General features: G+C 38.9%; 1 protein-coding gene across 8 annotated transcripts in view; it reads right to left on the reverse strand.

The window, feature by feature from the left end:
• FN1 (fibronectin 1) overlaps positions 1-20,949 on the reverse strand; it is a 69,042-nt gene that overhangs the window by 39,686 nt on the left and 8,407 nt on the right. For all 8 annotated transcript variants that reach the window (XM_007100866.2, XM_007100869.2, XM_007100865.4 and 5 more), the window contains exons 7-20: positions 18,961-19,152; positions 17,978-18,157; positions 17,145-17,321; positions 15,954-16,106; positions 14,346-14,474; positions 13,144-13,287; positions 7,817-7,938; positions 5,257-5,437; positions 4,888-5,064; positions 3,937-4,065; positions 3,748-3,837; positions 2,767-2,961; positions 1,754-2,026; positions 168-434 (exon numbers count right to left, since the gene is read on the reverse strand). In XM_007100866.2, the coding sequence (XP_007100928.1) occupies positions 168-434; positions 1,754-2,026; positions 2,767-2,961; positions 3,748-3,837; positions 3,937-4,065; positions 4,888-5,064; positions 5,257-5,437; positions 7,817-7,938; positions 13,144-13,287; positions 14,346-14,474; positions 15,954-16,106; positions 17,145-17,321; positions 17,978-18,157; positions 18,961-19,152 (2,409 nt within the window). The remainder of the gene's footprint in view (positions 1-167; positions 435-1,753; positions 2,027-2,766; positions 2,962-3,747; positions 3,838-3,936; positions 4,066-4,887; positions 5,065-5,256; positions 5,438-7,816; positions 7,939-13,143; positions 13,288-14,345; positions 14,475-15,953; positions 16,107-17,144; positions 17,322-17,977; positions 18,158-18,960; positions 19,153-20,949) is intronic.

Genomic DNA, 20,949 nt, shown 5'->3' on the forward strand with positions numbered 1-20,949 from the left:
AGGATTGAACCTGGGCCCTGGGCAGTGAAAGTGCAGAGTCCTAACCACTGGACAGCCAGCGAATTACCTAAGTTAACTTTTTAAAAAAATGGATGAAGGAGAGAGAACGTAAATATAGATAAGAACCTATGATATCACTAAGAAAAGACATTTAACCTTTGACTTACGAGTGGTGAAGACTCCAGTGACTCTGGGGCTCTGCTGGCTGCCTTTCACCGCCACAAGGGTTGCAGAGTACTCAGAGCCAGGCTGCAGATTCCTCAGTGGATACTGCGTGGCCGAGGGACCCACGTTGTACTGCTTGGGCTGGCCTCCACGGGTCAGGCCCACGGTCAGTCGGTACCCGGCTATCCGGGCACGAGGTGGAGTCCAGGTCACTATGACGGTGGTGTCAGTCTCATTGATAAACTGGAGGTTGGTGGGAGCATCCAATTCTAGAAAAAAAAGATGAAACACGTCGAGAAATATTTGCACCTCAAAATTATCATACTGAAATCCTAAAGCTTGACTGAATTTTCTAAGTTCTTTCTTCTCTAGGTTGAAACTAAGATCAAAACCTTGGAAATATTTAGTCATGAAGAGATTGAGTGCTACAGAGAACTTTGCAAAACACTGTGTCAGTCATGAGAAATTGCTCACTGTTTTTGCTTGACTTTGATCCTGTGGGAAGGCTAATTTTCCAGCATGACTGTCCTATCATCCTCAGAAATTACACTAACATTACAGAGATGGTATTTAAAAACAAAAACAAATACTTGTGAAGCCACAATTTGCTCTGCTCTGAGCCAAACAGGTTAAGAAAAGAGAAATAAGCCCACGAAAATGAGGGCAAGAGGAAAGCTCCACATGGAACAAAAGTGCTATCCTCTGCATTTATTCAATGACTAGTCCTTTGCTGGAGTAATAAAAGTTATTTTCACATGATTCAGATTAGACAATAATTATAACATATACTCAGAACCTCAGATTTATATTTATAGCAAGACGCTGGTGAGTCTGCACTATCAGAAAGAACCATAGAAATTGTGAGTTTTCTTCTTGAGTGTGTAACTGGCAGCCTCCCTACAATAATTTAAAACACTTTTCAGAGGGAGGAAATGTTTAAGAGGTAGTCAAGTATAATCACTGAAAACATGGGCTTTGGAGTCAAAAAGACATAGGTCTGTGTGGTTCCAGCTCAATCATTTCCCAGCTTTGTGACTTTACAAGTTGCAGAATTTTTTACAAGCTTCAGTTTCTTCATGTATCCCCTAGGGATAATAAGACCTTCCTCATTAACTCAAAACGAGGATTAAATATGAGGATGAGGCTTGTAAAGAACTGAGCATATGACCTGGTGCCTAATATGCACTAAATGTTTTAGCAATTACTATTTGCAAATAATTCTACTATAAAAGGATAAAGATACTACATTTAAAGTTTGATCTAGGTATATTTAGTCATGCAAAAATGTACTCAAATTTTCACTCCATGTCTCCATTAGCAAGGAAAATTAGGTTAAGTTCTCCTCTCTTAGTGCCATTTCCCTGGTACGTGTATTTGGGAAATGGGTTACCATTTAGCCTCTACGGAGCTTGTCTAAGTTTTGTTTTCAAGCTTAATGTGCTTTATGTCCAGTATACATTCCCTATCCCCTGAGTATTTTCCTATTTCTAACTGTGAACCTACAAGTGATGGCATATGCTGCCCACCCAGCACAGGTTGGAAGTGAGGGTGGAGGGTCTGGGGTGGAGGTAAAGGACCCCAAACGTACTGGTCGTCTGTTGTGCGGTCAGAGGCTTGCTCTCCCTCCCGTGGTTCACGGCGAAGACCTTGAAGTGATAGGTGACCCCAGGGGACAGCCCAGTGACTTCTGCAAATGTGTTCCTGCTGATTGGCAGCCTCTGCCCATGTTCCCCGGGCAGGTTGACGGGGATCACGTCCACTCGGTAACCGGTCACCGCGCTCTCAGGGGGTGTCCACATGATGGTGATCTTCACGTCCGTTACCTCCACAAACTGCAGGTCCCTGGGCGGGGGAACTTTATCTAACAGACAAGAGCCAACCGGTCATTTTCAATTCCTGCTGAGGATTGTTTTTAAAAAGCCAGTTTCCTGGGTTTTTAAGGTATAGGGCAATTCACAGAGCCTCTCATTCCAGAGCTAAGTTTTCTCTCTTAATCAGAGAATATGCTTTTTGGGGTTATATTTTTGTAGTTCAGTCAGACTGCTTACATGTGACATTTAAAGCTTTTATGTAAAATATGTTGGTAAGCAGATGAGTTTCCAACATATGAAGTATCTTATTGAGGGGTTTAAGATAAACATACCAAAAAAAAACCCCAAAGCAAACTCTTGCAACAACTGAAAAAAAACGTGGTGGTTTTTATTTTACTAAATCATTTTATAATACTAAAGAGCAACAGATGAGCTGCCCCTTAAGTTTCTGGGGAAAAATATGAAGACTTTATGCTGTCAGGTTTCAATCAGGAAGGCCAATAGCCAGTTTTGATAAGTTACCTTATAGTGAAAACATTTCAGCTAAATTTCATAAGTTTAAGGATATACTAATCCATAAGGCAACTTGCATATAGGAACTGTTGACAGAGACAAAGCAACCCTCCCACAGATGCAATTCTTTCATCTTACACGTCTGGTCGTCCCCAGCAGGCTCATGGAATGAACACAAGCCAAGGCTGGTTTTGTTCCTCCAGCAAAAGGGAGGTTAAAGATGTTACTTTCTTCAGCCTTAAGAAATAAGATACTACAGGAAGCGTCTTCAGGTTACCTGAACGTGGGACGCCAGTGGTTTCCTGTTGGATGAAGACAGGAGTACTCTCTTGATTTTCTTCCACAGCGTAGATAGTGATGTTATATTGAACACCAGGCTGCAAGTCACTGAGAGTGACAGAGTTGGCAGTTTCAGGAAGGTTGAGTTCTGTGCTACTACCCTCTACTGACGGGGAATAGACGATTCTGTATCCTGCAGATTCAGGAGAAAAAAGTACGATACACTGTTTGATGAAACAGAGGTTTCAAAAGGCCCCCTTTCCTAACAGCCCTTAGCATCTTGCTGGATTAGTTCAGAATGAGTGATTCTTTTTGACTCGTTCAATAGTGCTACTTCTTATAAGGACTATTCAGTCCTAAGATAAAATAAGAACAGTCATGCAAAACTTTTTAATATTAAATATCATCCTTGAAGACCCAAGATCCTTAATAAATCTCTATTAGAGAAGCCAGAGGGTGAAAATATTCATGTTAAACCGATTTCTTTTCTTCGAGCCCTGGATGAAGGAAGCAATTAAGGAACCACTCTGAGCCCAGAGTTGTCTAGCACGTCTGTGTCTTTTAGGAACTTCAGAGACAGTTGAGTCACCTAATGAGCTAAGAAGGCAGCTTGGCTGCCTCTTTAAGAATAAGTCTTAGAGTGAGGTTTTCAGAAAAATTACCCCTCTTCTACCACAGGAATGCCTGGTGTAATAAGTCCATGAGCTGGCTTTAGAGGTTTATGTGTGTGATTGTGTGTGGGTGTGTTTTGTGTGTGAAGTAGGTCAATAGAACAGATTTAAGAGGAAATGATCCATAAGAAGGTAAGGCTGTAAGACAATATCTCACACACACACACACACACACACACATCTCCGCCCTGATCCAATAATTAATAGGAGATTTAAGTGATTTGCCTGCTCATAGATCAGAATCCTCTCCCTCACCTTTTATGGCATCAAGATTAACATGGGAGCCAAGAAGAGGCAGCTAAGCTGACCTGTGATGGGCGCCTGGGGTCTGCTCCAGCGAACGACAATCGAGGTGTCATCAACCTGGTCCACGGTAGGGTCAGGAGGGGCATCAGGTGCTAACAAAGAAAGGAAGAAATGAGAAAAACAGGAAATATTGCTATAGGTCTGTTTCATAGAAAAAAAAAGTCTTTTCACACTACACAGTACACGTGTACCTGTTGTCTGTGAGGTAGACAGGATCAAACTCTGTTCTCCTTCTTCGGATATCTGATAGACGTTCACAATGTATTTTCGGCCAGGAAGCAGGTCAGGGATGTTCACGGAAGTGGCTGTGCTGGGAAGATCTTTGAAATAAAAGGGAAAGGTTACTATCAGAGTATACCAATCCCTCTAATGACTCCATAACCTGTGAGAAGGATATTTTTAAAACTACGTATTCATGGGGGGCGGGGGTGAGGGAAAACTAGAAGGAAATGTGCCATGGAGAGTCAATAATTATCAATGCACTATGAGATAATTTTTCTTTCTTTCCCCATTTTCCCAAATATTTTCTCTAAGGATATATAATTTTAATCCACCCCCACATTTGTAGACATAATCCTCTGTAGTTAGAAGTCCGCATAGTGGTTATAGGTGGGGGATGATGGAGAGTGGGGTAGGAAGGATGTTCTTTTTCTTGATCTGGGTCCTAGCCACACAGTGTGTTCACTTTATAAAAATTCACTGAGCTCTATGTTTATGATCTGTGTACTTTTCAGTATGTATATTTATTTCTCCATGATAAAGTTTTTAAAAGTCCCCTAAACATAAGAATCTGAAAAGCATGAATGAGGGTATTGTGCCTCTCCCAAAGCTAACGTTTTCTCCACTGCAGTCCTCATGCTGGCAATTACTTCCAGGAAGAAAACACTTTTGTTTTGTGGACCTGTGCCCAGGCTAACGCATAACACAGCTCCCATCAGGGACCGGGAAAGTGAGCATGGCTCAGGAAAAACCCAGCTCGGTTCTAAAGAGGATCAGTTGCTTTCCAGACTCACACTGGAGGGCCATTTGTGCGGTCTGAGCTGTCAACTACTTCCGAACTTCCCAGGCCACCTGCGTGGATGCCCCCAGCCCCACCCCAAGCAGGGTTTCCCAGCAGCTGGTCATCAACACGTTGAGCTCACCCAGGTACTGTGGTTCATCTCCCTCTTCACTCAGTTCATACTCCACCCGGAATCCGGACACAGTGTCGGAAGCCGAGACCCAGGAGACCACAAAGCTGCTGGCTGTGATTTCAGTCACGGATTCGGAGGTGGCCACGACGGGAGAAAAGGGTGTTGTCTCTCCCGTCACGGTGTTGCCTAGAGTCACAGAAAGAGGGGAGAGAGCCTTCAGCCATTGAGGAAATTTACTAGCATCGTCTGTAGATTATCAGGTTTTAAAAAAATGTGGGTGCCATCCATGGAATATGAATCGAGATGGAAGGCACTTCCTGCGGGGAGCCCAGCTCTGAGAAACGCAGGCACAGATGGGCTGGCGGCTGGGGTACGTACTGGTCACCACTGGGCTTGTGCTGGTGGTGGTGAAGTCGAAGCGTGTCATCTCTCTTTGGCCGTAGTGCTGGACGCTGATGAGCTGGCCCTCGTATACCACGCCTGGCCTCAGGCCTTTGATGGTGTAGGAGTTTAAGTGGCCTGGAATGGTGGCTTCCTTCCAACGGTCTGGAGAATTTTTCTAAAAATTTAAGTTAAAAAAAAAAAAATCACACAAGTATTCACAAAGATGAACACTCAGAGATGATGTGGAGTATTCCTTCAAAGAAGAATGAGGGGTCTATGCAGCTCCATTTTGGAGGAAAATCATGGAAAATTGGAATCGGAATAGAAACCTGTAGCAGAATTTGTTAATATTAATAATAATGATTATTAAAGCTAATATTTACTGATAGCTTACTACGTGCCATGCTCTGTGCTGCTTTCCTGGCATACTCTCATTTAATCTTCATCTCTCCCGTCCTCCACGTTACTGGTATTATCATCCTGATTTTGTAGGTGAAGAAACAGAATTATGTGACATGGCCAAGATGACACAGTGGGAGGTCCTGGGCACCTTCCTTTTTGCCAGATTAATTATTCAATTTAATATCAGCAACATAATATGTAGACCCCAAGTTTTGCCTTTCCCAGCTTTTAAATTTCTATAATGAACAGAGATATATTCCTCTCTGCAGTGGGAAAAGGACATATATTCTTTCACTTGGTGGGCTACAAACCAAGTTCCTTGCTGAGCAGTCAAAGGCATAACATTCCTTCATGACTCAGTGCCTGGGACAATCACATACAAGGTTTAACTGCTCTGGTTTTATGACTCATTCTTGGATATAAACCACCCCTCAAAAGTGGCTAGCCAACTTTGGGCAAAAGAATGCGATCTGCAGAAGAATGTGATCTCAGTTTACTTAATCTTTGTCTCCAGTTTATACTTTCACATCCTGTCCAACTTCATTAATATATCATGGCACAAAATTCTTTGCATTAAAATGTGTAGAAAAGAAACATCCTTACTTCAAACAAGCTGAAATCCTTTTAAGTGTATTTTCCAAACTAATATAAGTCAAAATACATTTTTAATACCCAGTGATTTTTAAAAATTATCCAATCAACAAGTTCCTCAATAATTCAAACACTCAAGTGTCCTTTTATATTTTTGAAATAAATGAAAGTGATCCTAGTACTCTCTTTAAATTTAAATATGTTGTGAAAAAATTAAATTAGTCATTATAATTAGCTCAGATTTAACAATAAGGCTTTCATGCAATGTGAACTTTGTTGGTTTGCTATCAGAAGAAAATACTCAACAATAAACTCTCAGGTGACAAACATTAAGGAAAATCCTGAAATTGTTAAAAATTTCAAAGAAATTAATAACCTCCACTCTTTGAAAACTTTCCAACTTAATATACTTTGTATACCTATGTGTATCCCTTATTACTGTGGTCTCACATGATACTTCAGAGTTAAGTTTAAAGTAAATAAAACTGGTGATGATATGAAAAAATGAGAGACAATAAAGTGTTGGAGGGGCAATATACTGATTCCATCGATTAACATCATTAGACACACAGCTCTGCAAACAGCTACTCCGTATACTGCGGACATTAACAAAAGAGGGTGGGAGAAGAAAAAGAATGATTTCAACAGCTTGAATTTTTCAAAAAGAATTTAATACAACTGCATGAGTTGGTCAAATGTTTTGTTTTGTTTTGCTTTTAGTTCCTAGAAACCAATAGCTGTGATTAAAAGTGGGCATTTTTCTCCTGTGTTTAAAATAGTGTTTCTCAAATTATGAGCCATGCATTTTGGAAAGATAGCAGGGTGGGTTTGAGAGGGTAAGAGAAACTAAAATTTAATAGACCAATATCCTCCTTAGTGTGATTTCTTCAATTTCTAGATGATTATTAGGAAATCACAAGGTCACTCATTAAATACACTAACTATCTCTCATCTGTACTTCCCTCTCATCATCTCTCTCCCTTCTATCAAAATAACTTCATAGGATAGAAAGTAAGGTTTAAGAAATGATCCTGGAAATTCCCTGGCGGTCTATTGTTTAGGACTTGGCGCTTTCACTGCCATGTCCGGGGTTCAGTCCCTGGTCAGGGAACCACGATCCCGCAAGCTGTGTGGTGAAGCCAAAAAAAAAGAAAAAGAAAAGAAATGATCATTTAAAAAGTGAACCAAAAAAGAAAGATATTAATTTAGCTTTTTTGTTTTTCAAATCATGGAAAATGATGCCAGTAATTTTTTTTTTCCCTTTGATGGAGTTGCAAGACAGAAAAACTTTAGATTCTCTTTCCATACTAGATAAGAGTAATTTTAAGCCTTATCATTTTGAAGTCTTCACAAAGAAGATATTTCTAACATGAAGAGTTAGTTGGTTTAAAATACCAAAAAAAGCTATGTCAATTAGATTGACCACATATTGTTTGGTCGCTAAACAAATACAGTGTGAATATAGTTCATCAGCTCTATTGGCTCAAAAGCTGGAAAACATTTTCAGAATCTGTTAATTTCAAGAGCCGCAATATCCAAGGTTTCCGAGTAGGATACTCACAGGTTTCCATCTGAGAATGTACTTGGAAATGTGAGATGGTTCTGGTGCATTCCATTGGATGGGGTGAGAGTTGGGCTGACTGGGGGTCTCAGTGATTATTACTTGGACAGGACCAGTTGAACCTGAAAATGAAAATGTGAGATTTGGTGATCTTGAGTATTCCCTCACTTCAACTTAAAATTTAGTGCACATGGATGGCCATCATTAAAGACAGTTTTGCTTATCTGTAAATGGGAGCACAATAAAAATTATCTGAGATTAATTTTTTACACATTGACACTGGAAATCAATGAGACAAATCCTTATTTTTAATTGAAATATAGTTGATTTACAATGTTGTGTTAATTTCTGCTGTACAGCAAAGTGATTCAGTTATACAAATATATACATTCTTTTTTATATTCTTTTCCACTATGGTTTATCACAGGACATTGACTATAGTTCCCTGTGCTATACAGTAGGACCTTGTTGTTTATGCATTCTATATATAATAGTTTGCATCTGCTAACCCCAAACTCCCAACCAATCCTTCCCTCCCCCACTCCCCTTCCCCTTGGCAACCACAAGTCTGTTCTCTGAGACAAATCCTTTTTTAGCAGATAAGTTATTGTCCTCCACATGAGAAATGCAAACAGAACTTGTTTATAAGCAAATAAAATGATATTTTTAAATGCCACTTAGTTTGCCTTCTTTTCCATTTTCAAAGAATTGTGAGAAAATTGTGGAACTACCCTAACACAAATAATGTAATACAGAATACAAACTTCATTTACTTATTATACTAAACTTCTTTGAGGAAATTCTAGTTTGTGGAGCCTTTCATCAAGAGCAAATCTACCATCAAGAAGGAAAAAACATTCCAAAGGCCATATGACATGATGTAAAACAAACACATTTCTAAATGGGGTAGAATCTTAGACAAACAGACAAAGGTAATAATTAAAGACTCAGTTTTTATTTCTCATCCCATCAGTCTAAGCATCCTATCAGTTTGGAAAAAAGTTTTAGTTTTATTTTTATTCAGGAAGTTTACTCTAAAATCATTCCATTGATTGGTCAAATTATTAAGAGATCAAACATATTTTTTCAAAAATATTTATCAACAAAATGACATTTTGTAGTATATACTAAATTCAATATTTCCACATCTTAATGTGTATAACTATTACCAACAAAATTTAAAGTGTGGTTTGTTTCTTTTGTTTTTTTAAAAAAGGCAGGGCTTCCCTCGTGGCGCAGTGGTTAAGAATCTGCCTGCCAATGCAGGAGACACGGGTTTGAGCCCTGGTCTGGGAAGAACCCACATGCCGCGGAGCAACTAAGCCCGTGCACCACAACTACTGAGCCTGTGCTCTAGAGCCCACGAGCCACAGCTACTGAGCCCGCGAGCCACAGCTACTGAAGCTCGCGCGCCTAGAACCCGTGCTCTGCAACAAAACAAACCACTGCAATGAGAAGCCTGAGCACCGCAATGAAGAGTGGTCCCCACTCGCCACAACTAGAGAAAGCCTGCGAGCAGCAACGAAGACCCAACGCAGGCAAAAATAAATAAATAAAACAAATAATTTTTTTAAAGGCAGAATAAGAGAAGTGGAATCAATTTCTTAATAGGGTAGACTCCATTTAGGATAATAATGAAATAGATGGAAAATTTACGCTTGTAGAACAGAACGCTATCTTTTCCCTAAACACTGTTTTTTTTAATGATGTCAATCAATGTTCAACTTAGAAATAAAAATAAAGTTCCTTGTAATAACCTTTCCAAGAATTTCTAACTGCCACTCTGTCAAACAGAGCAACGCTTTGCATGTTTAATAAAGCAGTTCAGCAGATTATAAACGGTTTTAAATTTTCTGTAACGTCATAGAAAAAAATATTGATTTTCAAAATTATTATCTTTGCTATTAAATTCTCTTTGAAAACAAAGTTTTTTCTAGCAGAACAAATATACAACTTGCATATCTGGGTAGACTCAAAAGTTCTAGAATAATATACTCACTTCCACACTGAGAATAATTCAAAGTTGGCTGAAGACTAACAAACATTCTTTGAATCTTAATTTCATCTAATGCACATATTTGTAAGCTATATGAAAACCAAAATTAATATATAAAATTCTCAATTTTTAATTCTAAAGTGGTATATATTTCACAGAACATGGCAGGGTGTTTGTTTTAATTAATTGGCAGAAGTCAGTTGCATGACCCTCTTTAAATCACCCCTTTGGAAGATCCTTATGAATGTAAATAAGTTTTTAAAAATGAACACTGAGGCAAAATTTTAGAAATGTGATTATTTAAAGTACTCCCATACATACCAGTAAATATAGGAATATCACATCCTTAAATTACTTACAATAATTGGTATAACATTGTTTAAATATTGATCCTTTAAAGAAACCCTACCATAGTTTCCTCATGTTAAGATACACCTGATACCTATTTTATTTAATTTAGCAACCATGATTTTGAGGGGAAACAGTTTATGATGCCGTGAATGTACAGCACCAAGAGTCATCCCTAATGCAAACCATGGACTTTGGGTGATAAAGTGTCAATGTAGGTTCTCGATTGTAACAAATGTACCACTCTGGCGGGGATGTTGAATTAGGGGAAGTTGTGCATGTGTTGGTGCAGGGGGAACAAGGAAATCTCTGTACCTTCCTTTCAACCTTGCTGTGAATGTAAAACTGCTCTTAAAAAATAGTCTTTAAGAAAATTATGATGGTTAAATGTCTATCAAGATTAAGTTTTAGAAGGATAACACAAATGACTTTTACTGCCTACTGCTAAGCTTAATCTTGCTGCTATGTCCACAGGACGAGGAGAGTAAAGGAGAAGGGAGGGAAAAGAAACAGGAGCAGTGGTTTTTACTCAGTGATGGGGCAAAAGAACAGAAGTTTTCTTTCTCAAATTTCAAGGGCTGGTTTGAAATCCTACGTTTTCAATTTCAGGCTTGTGCCATAGCTCACCTTTAAGGGAACTGCATTAAACAGTAATGGGATGTCTTGAATTTAGCACATTTTTGTCCAGAAAGAAAAGAAGCTGTCCGTTATTTGTAAGGTCAATTAAATTCCAGCTAGCACTCTATTCTGTTTTCGCTACATATGATTTGAAGACAAGAAATCTGAAAATTTTGACATAATTTACATTATTTAGATTTAAAATTTTGATAATCTTTTGATATTGGTTAATTGGTAAAACTTTTTAAATTAACTGAGCAATGACTCACCACTGGGAAAACTTTACTCCCTTTCTTATTCAATATGATCAGACTGACAATAAAATAGTTAAGTAGAGAGATATGATACAATGTCTATACTTTTAAAAACAGTTTGAAATAAGGCCCAAATGAATAATTTCCAGTAATGGTGACCCAGGAGAAGTTAAACATTTATGAGTTTGCAACTCAGCCCTTTTTTCTTTATTTATTTTGCTGAGATCTGTGCTTTCCTGGTTGTTTATCGACAAACCGAAAGCCTCTTATCTTCTGTTAGTTTGAACATCTCTACCGAGTCCTCTGTTGGAGGAACAAACAGGGCAAGGCTCAGAGACAACCTACTGGTAATCTGTTGTTCCGTTATCCTTCCCACACTCTGAAAGCCCCAGAAGCCAGGCAGGAACCATTGAGCAAACCAAACACACAGATAAGACCCAGACTGCGTACCGAGGCCAATCTCCTCTCCCCTAAATCTCCTCTACGCTCAATGCGCTCTACTGTTACCCTTTTTAAAGAGTAGGAACAAGGTCAACACATGAAACTCCAACACAGGAAGATTCCCTCCCATCTAGATTTCATCTCTGGCATGTCCACCTAAAGGCTTCCTGCAAGCTGCTACGTGAACAGGCTTACTTTAAAAGAGAGAGAGAAAAAAGTTCTCTCCAATTCACTGAGAAGGAAATCACTTTCAAGATTGCCACACCACACCAATAACAACCATAAACGCACACATTAAGAGCATTTCTTTAGAAGTTTCTATCCTTTGGTTGCATCATTAAAGAAAAAAAAGAAAAAAACACCTCATTTATATACTTTCTGAACTTACAGTAATTCTGCAATCAGATTTTTAAAAATTATTACACAAAAAAAAATATTTTAAGTGATTCCTACACACAAATCCACCATGAAATACAATTTAAGAGCCAGGTCAATCTGTGCTGAGAGCCCGTTAAAGCCAAATCATCTTCTGCAGCCCGGATAGTGTCTGAAGATTGGAGAGAGGAAGGTTTCTTCAAAGTTCAGAAAGGGTATATCTGGGTGGTTGGTTTCTAGGATCACAGATTGCTAGTTTGTTAGTGCTGGTAAACAGCTACCATCTCCCCATTTTACAAATGAGGAAATAATGAATGAAGCTTGACTTGTATCTCCTTAGCAGCATGTACAGAGCTGGGACCCATGTCTTGGCAAACACTGTCTTTGGCCAAGTTGTTTCATATCTTGTTCTCTATGACAGTGAACCTCTTATCATGTTATAAAGGGACTTAGTTAACTGAATCTTGATTTCTGTCATAGGCAGATTCCAAAGTCCTGAAGATCTCTCTTTTTGTTTCTGAATATAGGCCCCATGTCTTAAGTTAACAGAGATTCAGGAGGCTTTGACCTCAGTAATTGCTCAAATAACTGATGCCTAAAAATTAGAGTTTCATAATTCAACCCATCTTATTGTAATTAATCACTCAGTGAAAATTAAATTCAAAAATTTTTTCTAAAATGAATAACACCTCCAGCTAGGCATTATGTCCTGTGACCTGAAAAAAATCCAGCAATAAACATTTTCGAGTATTTGAACTGCATGGGCAGAGAACTGACCAAGTTACTCAACTCTTGACCCAGTATACTTTGCTCCAGGCTCCAACTGATCAAACAGGTGAACATTTTGACAAAAAGAGGGCCTGGATGAAATGCTAAATGGACACATACCCTATGTTGTATTTCATGCAATTTCTCCATGCATCTTCTCTGTTAAGAACCATAACATAAAACCCTGACCTTTACTCCCAGAATCGCTCACTTCATGGTTTCTATTTTCAGGTACAGATGAGAAATGAAATTAGCTCATGTTTTAACCTAATGGAATGTTCTACAAAGTTAAGAAACAAGTTTACATACAGGCACATTTTCACAGCCTTCTACTCCTTCTACTTGATTGGGGAGAAAGGAAAACCATTTTAGTAAAAAATTCGACTGACGATTAGGACAGTGATATGAGAAAAGGATGGGAAAGGGAGGGGACACCAAGTTAGGCATCAGTGTTAACAAACACTGATGCTGCCCTGTTTTTATAACCCAGTGGACAGTTCTCAATTTGCGGTAATAGAGCTACTTACCTGGATAGGTCTGTATGGGCTGGCAGCCCCACTCCCCAATGCCACGGCCATAGCAGTAGCACTGGTACCTGACTCCATGCAAAAACTTCTCCCATGATTCTCCAATTTGATAAAAGGTACGGGATTCTGAATCCTGGCATTGATCTAAAATAGATACAAGTAAAAGATAAGCAGCCTTGAAGACTTAAAGCTACAAATTTAAATTTGGTGTGCTAGAGCACATATTCTTAGTTTTAATAAAAACTTGCAACTGTCCTTACAAATATATGCGGTTAAAAAATATTTTGTTCATATCTTTTATCTTACTAGACAGTTAATGGTCAAAAAGTACCCATTGGGAGGAGTAATTAGCTTTCTAAAAGATATTTAGATATTTCTGATATTTCTGATTTCTAAAAGAATATCATTTCTAAATAAAAATGTTAAGATTTAGATTTCAGTATATATTGACATTCTGAATATTAATTTGAGGAAAATAAATTAGATATTATATTTTATCCATTTTAAAGCAAATGATTTACCATTTGAATAGCAAGGATAAAATACCACTTTATACATTTCTTCAAAATGTGGAGGACTTAATTTTATATATAAATGAATTGAACTAAATTTCAACTAATGAACACTTACTGAGCAGCTTCTAAGAAACCCTCTCAGGCCTCTCTCTGCTTTGGCAATCTCAGGTCAAACAAACTCATCTGATCAGTTTGTTTTCTGGGTAAGCAACATGTCTCTTTGAGTAAAGGAATATTAATGGATTACATTAAAGCTGGTAACACAGCTCTTTTAAGGCTTAACCTTCACTACTTGCTTAGATCTATTAAAAAGGGCAGCCAAGAAAAATAAAGTATTTGGAGGGAGGTATTTACTGGCATAATCATTTGTCCACATTATTGCACAGTCCAGCAAAGGAAAGTTCTCTTTCACAACAATAATTATCTTTATGATTCAGAACCCAAAAACAAATTTGTTTCAATTAAAATAAACCTTCATGTGTTACCAAATTCAGCAAAAATAAATGACTACCACTATCAAGATTATATATTGGTCCATGATTAGAGAAGACTTTGCCAAGCCCTCTGCAGGCCATGATCAAAGTCTACAGCCAGCTTCAATCAAGTAATATCAAATAACTCTCCTTATCTGAAACTTGCTAGCTATATTCAGTGTCCAAATCCAGCTAGAGACACGAGGCTACTTACCAATGGGATCGCACTTCCACCGGCCCCTGCCCTGACCGAAGCAGGTACAATTCAGCATGTGTCCCTCTTCGTGACGTTTGTGGAATGTGTCATTCACATTGTATGTGATGTCGTCGACGATGCACTGATCTGTTTAGAAACAGTGGGATGGGTGGAGAATTTTTAAGTTTCACTGATGAAATAAAAGAAGCTATGCTTTGCGAAGCATACACTTCCTTCCACGTAATTAGCAACACCTCCCACTAAAGTAACTCTTCTATTGGCATAGAATAAACATTTTTTTCAAAGCTTAGTCAGTACTACAATTTTTGCAAAAAAAAAAAAATTCTCTTTCTTATAGACTTGTAAAGATTAGAAATCAAAGTATACACAACAAATTTTAACTTTCAGAAAAGTTCTTGCTGGGTTGATAATGACCTTTAGATCTCTGCTTATTGCAATAAATAGAAGGGAGGTTAAACATACTTATAGGAAGCCTAGCATGATGTGATGGTCTCATCTCTGGATTAGCAGGGGTGGGGAGATATTTGGGATTTGGGAAATAAAATACCATAAAAGGCATCTGGAAAGTTAAAAAAAAAAAAACTAGGCCAAGTCTGTTGCTAAGTTGCTGAGATCCTGAGAAAATTACTTCCCTCTTTGGGACTCAGCTCCTTCCTCTGTAAAATGAGGAGTTGGTCTGTATGTCTTTCTAGTGTCCTTTTCAGCTCTGCAACATCATATGTAATTATTTTAGTCCTGGATTGTGTTACCCATTGGGCACCATAAAAGGAGAACAAGTTCAGGCCACTGTCAACACAGAGGCTACATGGACTATTTATTAGCTCAGAGTTCTACCTAAATCCTCCTTTTCAAATCAAAGAAATAGAAAAACTAAAATAAAAAGTTTTAATAGTTCAACACCCTTATATCCTACACCTGGGTCCAAAAGGGAAAAAAAACTAAGTGAACAAAAGAAATTGGTCTCTATGTCTTTGTCTCCTTAAATTTGGATCCAAACACAACTAAGCTGGCAGAGGGGTGGCAAGCTTGGGGTCTTGGCCCACATCTGTGCCCCTACCTGGGTGCGCCATACTGACCCAGGAAAGGCCCCCTTAGACTCTACAGTCCATGACCCCAGAGAGATAGGCCAAGGCCTTCTCAAGCTCCCAGCTGAGAGCTGGTGAATGGTGACCCTCTCCTTGGAGCCCACATAGCTGGGAACAGGCCTAGAGGTGACTAATAAAGTATTAGGGACAGATGTAAAAAAAAAAAAAGAATAGCATGGTCTCTTTTCTTTACAAAAATTACCCTGTCCTTTCTAGATAAGAATCCAACAGCACACCTACAAGCTAAAAGGATCAAGTGATTGTGTTCTAGCCTTTGAAGTCATACTTTTGGCTCAGCCTAAGTACTTACATCTTGGGAATGTTTCAGAATCTTAGAATTGCTCAGCCAGATTTTCTTAAGTGGCTGTCTAACATGCAAAATTTATCCAGCACAGTAGACTAATGGAGTGGCATTGCATATTTCTTCTCCTGCTTTTGGTACAGTACAAGTTTTCATGTAAAAGTCTGCCTCTCTGTATTCTTTGTCCTCTCAACTATTTTCATTAACAAGCGAGCATACCTCGGAGCTGGGAGTAGGCGACACATGTCCATTCTCCACGACCGTTCCCAACACATGTGCATCTCATCATGTGGCCCATATCATGCTGTTTGTCCCACTGGTCTCCAATGCGATACATGATCCCTTCATTGGTTGTACAGATTTCCTCGTGGGCTGTTTGGAAACAGATGAGAAACGTGATACTGGACAAATGGTCAAAAGGACTAAAACGTATGCAATATTATCAGTCTGGTTTGGTGATCCTAAGAGCTCTCACTTGGAAAGAAGTCTTGTGTGCCTCAAAAAAATCAGCGCTGCTCTGTGGGTGTGTAGAGTTTTGAGTACCAAAGAGAGAAAACATAGTCCAAAGATGAGGTTTGTTGTACGGAAAAATTACAGAATGGTTAGGGGAAGTAAACCACAAGAATGCCTACCCACTCAAAGGATTTGCAGTGTTCTAGAAGCCTGGATTTGACTACTGTCCCATAACTTTTTCTAGTCTCAGTTTATTCTAGATCAAAGGGAAACAATGTACATGGGTATAGAATCGTAAGCTAACGTGTGTTTTCCTTCTAAATCCAACATTCTCTTTTGCTGAAATGAGAGGAATAAAAGTTAGTGTAAGTAGTTTTCTTGTGATGTTTCATTGCCTCATATTCACACTTGACAGTGCATGGGTTCTTGGTTCTATAATTGGAAAATCAAATGTAGTCTAGTGACTCTTGAAATTTGAAAACAAAAGGTATTGGTTCCCCTTTCTCCAGTCACACAAACTAGAGTCCCCCTTTAAAAAAAAAGATTCCTACTGGTCGGAAAACACAGAGTTTGAGTCATTTTGGTATTTATTAAGTAATAGACCTTATTCCAAAATGGCATGTAAATATTGAAGGTCTGTGACTAGAGCAGTCACTTAGATGTTTTAAGCTACTCAGTTGTGTGCTTATTACAAAAGACAAACCTCTGAAAACATGTATATTTCTAGACTTTAGAAAAAGTATTTTTATCATATTTACATATTTTTGGACATTAAATTATATGAATGGGATTTTTAAATCATATAACTAATTATATAATTCCTATATATTTGATTATACATATATCACAAAGTTTTCTGCTGTCTCAAAATTGTCTTAATGGGTGAAATAGGAGTAAACTGGACATTATTCTTCTGTCTTATTCCACAAATGATTGTCTACAAGGGCTTCATCTTACCAGCCATGGGGCAGAATCCAAACTTCTGGTCAGCATCATAGTTCCGTGTGGTTCCACACCATTTCATGTTGTCCCTCCTGCCCTCGGATGTACAGTCGGTGTAGTTTCGGTTGTTGTACAGGAAGGGAAAGTGGCACAAGGCACCATTGGAATTTCCACCTCGAGTTTGAACCAAAACTGTCCAGAACAACACGGAAATAGGAAGCAAAAGATTACAACTGAGCTTTCCAATGTACAGCGGGGAATTACTACAGAAAGGTTCTGAGAGAGCCAAGTTTCTGCAACTAATTCACAGAGTCTGTCTCAGAATCAAAGATGTCTGATAAGATGGTTCTAAGCCTCCTTAGTGTAGGAGGCTTATAACTATATTATTCACCTCCACCTTTCAAACAGATTTAAATCCAATTTTCACTCTCATTTTCCCAGACAAAAAAAGAAAAGAAAAAAGATTAAATGGTCACTTGGACCACTGACATAGTTTTAACCAAAAGAAAAACAAAAGCACTCAGGCCTGCCTCCTGTATATTCTTCAGCCCTGTGGGAGTGTCTACTGATTTTACCATACAAGTATCTTTAATCACATGACAATCCCAGTGTGTCAAAAATAAATGCACTGGAGGGCTTTTCCCTTGGTGTCATTTCTCAAGATTACTGGGAAACTTGGAAGGATCTTTAGCTGCGAAGTTAGTTCCATGTCTCTTGGGTCCAGGCTGCACAAAAGTGATACCTCTCAAGTGTAGCCTCAAAATAAATGGCTAGCTTGCTGGCCAATAAAAACAGGGCATGAGAAATGGGGTTTTCTCATTGTTTTGTTTTTCCCTTGGGATACTCACCAGTATGGTCTGTACAGAAAGAATATTTCTGGTCTTGCTCATAATTGGAAGTTGTGCTGCACCAGAGATGTCCATCCTGTCGCCCTTCTGTGGTGCAGGAGTAGAAAGTCCTGCCGTTGTAGGTGAATGGTAGGACGCAAGGCTCCCCATTTGAATTGCCTCCATAAGTCTGGGTTATAGCTACAAGCATAACCAAAAGGGTCTCAGTAAATACAGCAGCATTTATCTCCCACCAGTAGCTCCTTATTTATAGTTAACTGAGACTGAGCATATGTCCTCAAAGGAAAAAAAGAAAAAAACTGAGTATGACCAGCTGTAAGTATTAACCAGATCATAATATTGTCAAAATGCCTTATTCATGAAGCCACGTTTTTTTGTGCGTAGAGCAACACCTGAGTTCTCCTTCTGACATCCTTTGTAACCACCTCTGCTACCATGCCTCAGTTTCCCATTTGCAAAGCTCTATTACTACAGGTTTAATTAAAGATGCTGCTCAAGGGATACTGGAGGTGTATATACAACTCTGTTGGTGCTATAAGAATTAATACATGAGGCTGTACTAGGGGAAAAGTCGTGCGCCAATTATTATTGCTATAATTACTACCACTTTTAGAGCGCGCAAGAGATGCATTAGGTTGTTGAAAGAAGTTTACATCACAGAGTTTCAGAACTTTGAGATTTAGAGTACCAAATAGGGATGGATTAGCTATTCAGAAAGTAACCTCTTGTAACAACATTTTAGACAAACAGAGACAGTACATAGCAGTTTAGTACTCACTACAGGAAAGAAAATACATAGATTAAAAAGACTGGAAGAAAATATATCAAATGCCAACCCTGGTTGTTATCACAGGGTGGTAAGATTACAAGCTTTTCTTGTTTGTTTTATTGTTTTACATTTTTTGGTAAATGAATGTATTGCCTTTCAAAATCTAAATAATAAAAACGTTATCAGTACTTTCTTTTAAAAAGATGATGCAGACCTGTCTCTTGGCAACTGACTCCATTGCCCAGGCAAGTGCAAAGCATTTGCTTATTTCCTTGTGTCTTCAGCCACTGCATGCCCACGGAGTAAACCACACCGCTGTCCGTGACACAGTGACCGTATGAAGCCGGCTGGGGGTGAGGCTGTGGCTGGTAAATGGCCGTTCGGACGTCTGTGAAGGAGCCAGATCCTAAGGGCGCAAGACAGGCGAGGCACAGAGCTGGTTTAGAGAAAACTACTTTTGCAGTAGCTTTCTCGGATCTTCAAGGTCCCATACAGATGACTCTGCAATCTGTGTTGTTACTGAGCTGGGACTGGAAAGAAACGCCCGTCCCTTTCTGCATTAGCTTTTGCACTCAGCCTAGGAAATAATCCACAAGAGTTTACCCAGGGGTTTCCATCTTCTAGCTTATCTGGAGCTACCGAGAGTATATTTCTAAATCACCAACTTTATTCTGCCACTCAACAGAGCAGATACCTTCAAAAACTCCTTGCTCACTCCAGCGAGCTCAAAGTTCACGCCTTCACAATCCTCCACACCTAACCTGCTTTCAGCTCGCTTCTGACCACTTCCGTCCTTGCTCTATCTCTTGCCTCACTGAGCTGCTCATCATTTCCTTCTGTACCCTGCACTGTCCTCATGCTTTTCCCTTGGCCTGGAATGGTCTGTCTCACCCTTCCTCTCTTAGCATCTCCCATTTGCCCAATATATCTGGGCATCTCTCTTCCTGATACTGTTTTGAGAAGCCCCTACCCCTCTGCAGCGGACCTATTGCCATTTGTGTAACTCTGAGCTCCTCAGAGGATGCCCCAGGCAGCCATACTGGAGTCTCTATTCGCTGCCCCTCCTTCCACGGTTTGTTTCTCCCCAGGATTAGTCGGGAATTCTGCTGTGGTGTTTTCTAAAACCAATCAATTCTCTTAATACTGCTTTCCTTTCAGAGTAAGACAACAGAATATGTTGATCTTTTCTTTAAACTTATAGAAATTTGTTCTCCCGAGGGCAAGGCCCAAGGAAGAGTGGAATCAGAACTGAAGCTAGAATGACTGATAGACTGAATTCAGCGTCTCCGTAAGCTAAACACTAGAACCCAAATACTTCACAGACCACAGTCCCAGAGTCACACATGTTGGGGGAACATGGCATCTGTACTCATACACCCCACCTGGCAGAGTCACAGTGCAAAGGAGCATTAAGATCCTGTAGAAGGTTCCATTTGATTTAGCCCGATGTTGTTCAAACATTTTTGAACAATGGAGCCATTTCAGTATAATATTAGTAATATTAATAAAAATAGATAACAATTATTGAATGCTTACCACATTTAACCCCAACTACCCTTTGAATTTAAACGACTTCCGTAGACTGAGATTTCTAATTGTTTCTTTTTTTTTGTTAGCAGCAATCTTACTGAAAATAATCAAATAACTCAAAGATATTATCAAATCTAATCTTGTTCACCTTCATAAGTGCTCACAGCAAGATGAAAACTCATCAAAAGGAAAACAATCCAAACAAGTAATGAATAGTTTTAGCTAGATGACCAATTGATAAAAGACTAAACAACAATGCTAGCACACTGTGTAGTGAAAACTTGATCAAAACAGAGCAAGAATAATAAAGAAGTACACACTCTTGATTGCCTTATTTCTTTCTTTAAATTCTTACAAAACAAGCTACAATGCAAAGATCTTGTTCTTGTACTAGAAATAATTAAAACTTCTTTTATTAAAAAAATGCTTAGATATTGTGTCATTCCTTCCCATCTCTACGCCCCCTCTGATTTTCTCAAATTGTGAATGCTAAGACATGGAAAAAATGATTGTGCATTATTTTATGGAATGCAACAAAGTTTGCTGGAGCATGGAAACCACACATCAAGGATTGTGTCTGCTACGGAAAAAAAGCAGGATGTCAGGACAAGGAGATATATTCCATTCTGAAAAAGAACAAATGTACTTTTCCCCTTTTCCTAGCAGAAGAATC

This window comes from Physeter macrocephalus, chromosome 2 (assembly GCF_002837175.3).
Source record: "Physeter macrocephalus isolate SW-GA chromosome 2, ASM283717v5, whole genome shotgun sequence".
NCBI classification, from domain to species: domain Eukaryota; kingdom Metazoa; phylum Chordata; class Mammalia; order Artiodactyla; family Physeteridae; genus Physeter; species Physeter macrocephalus.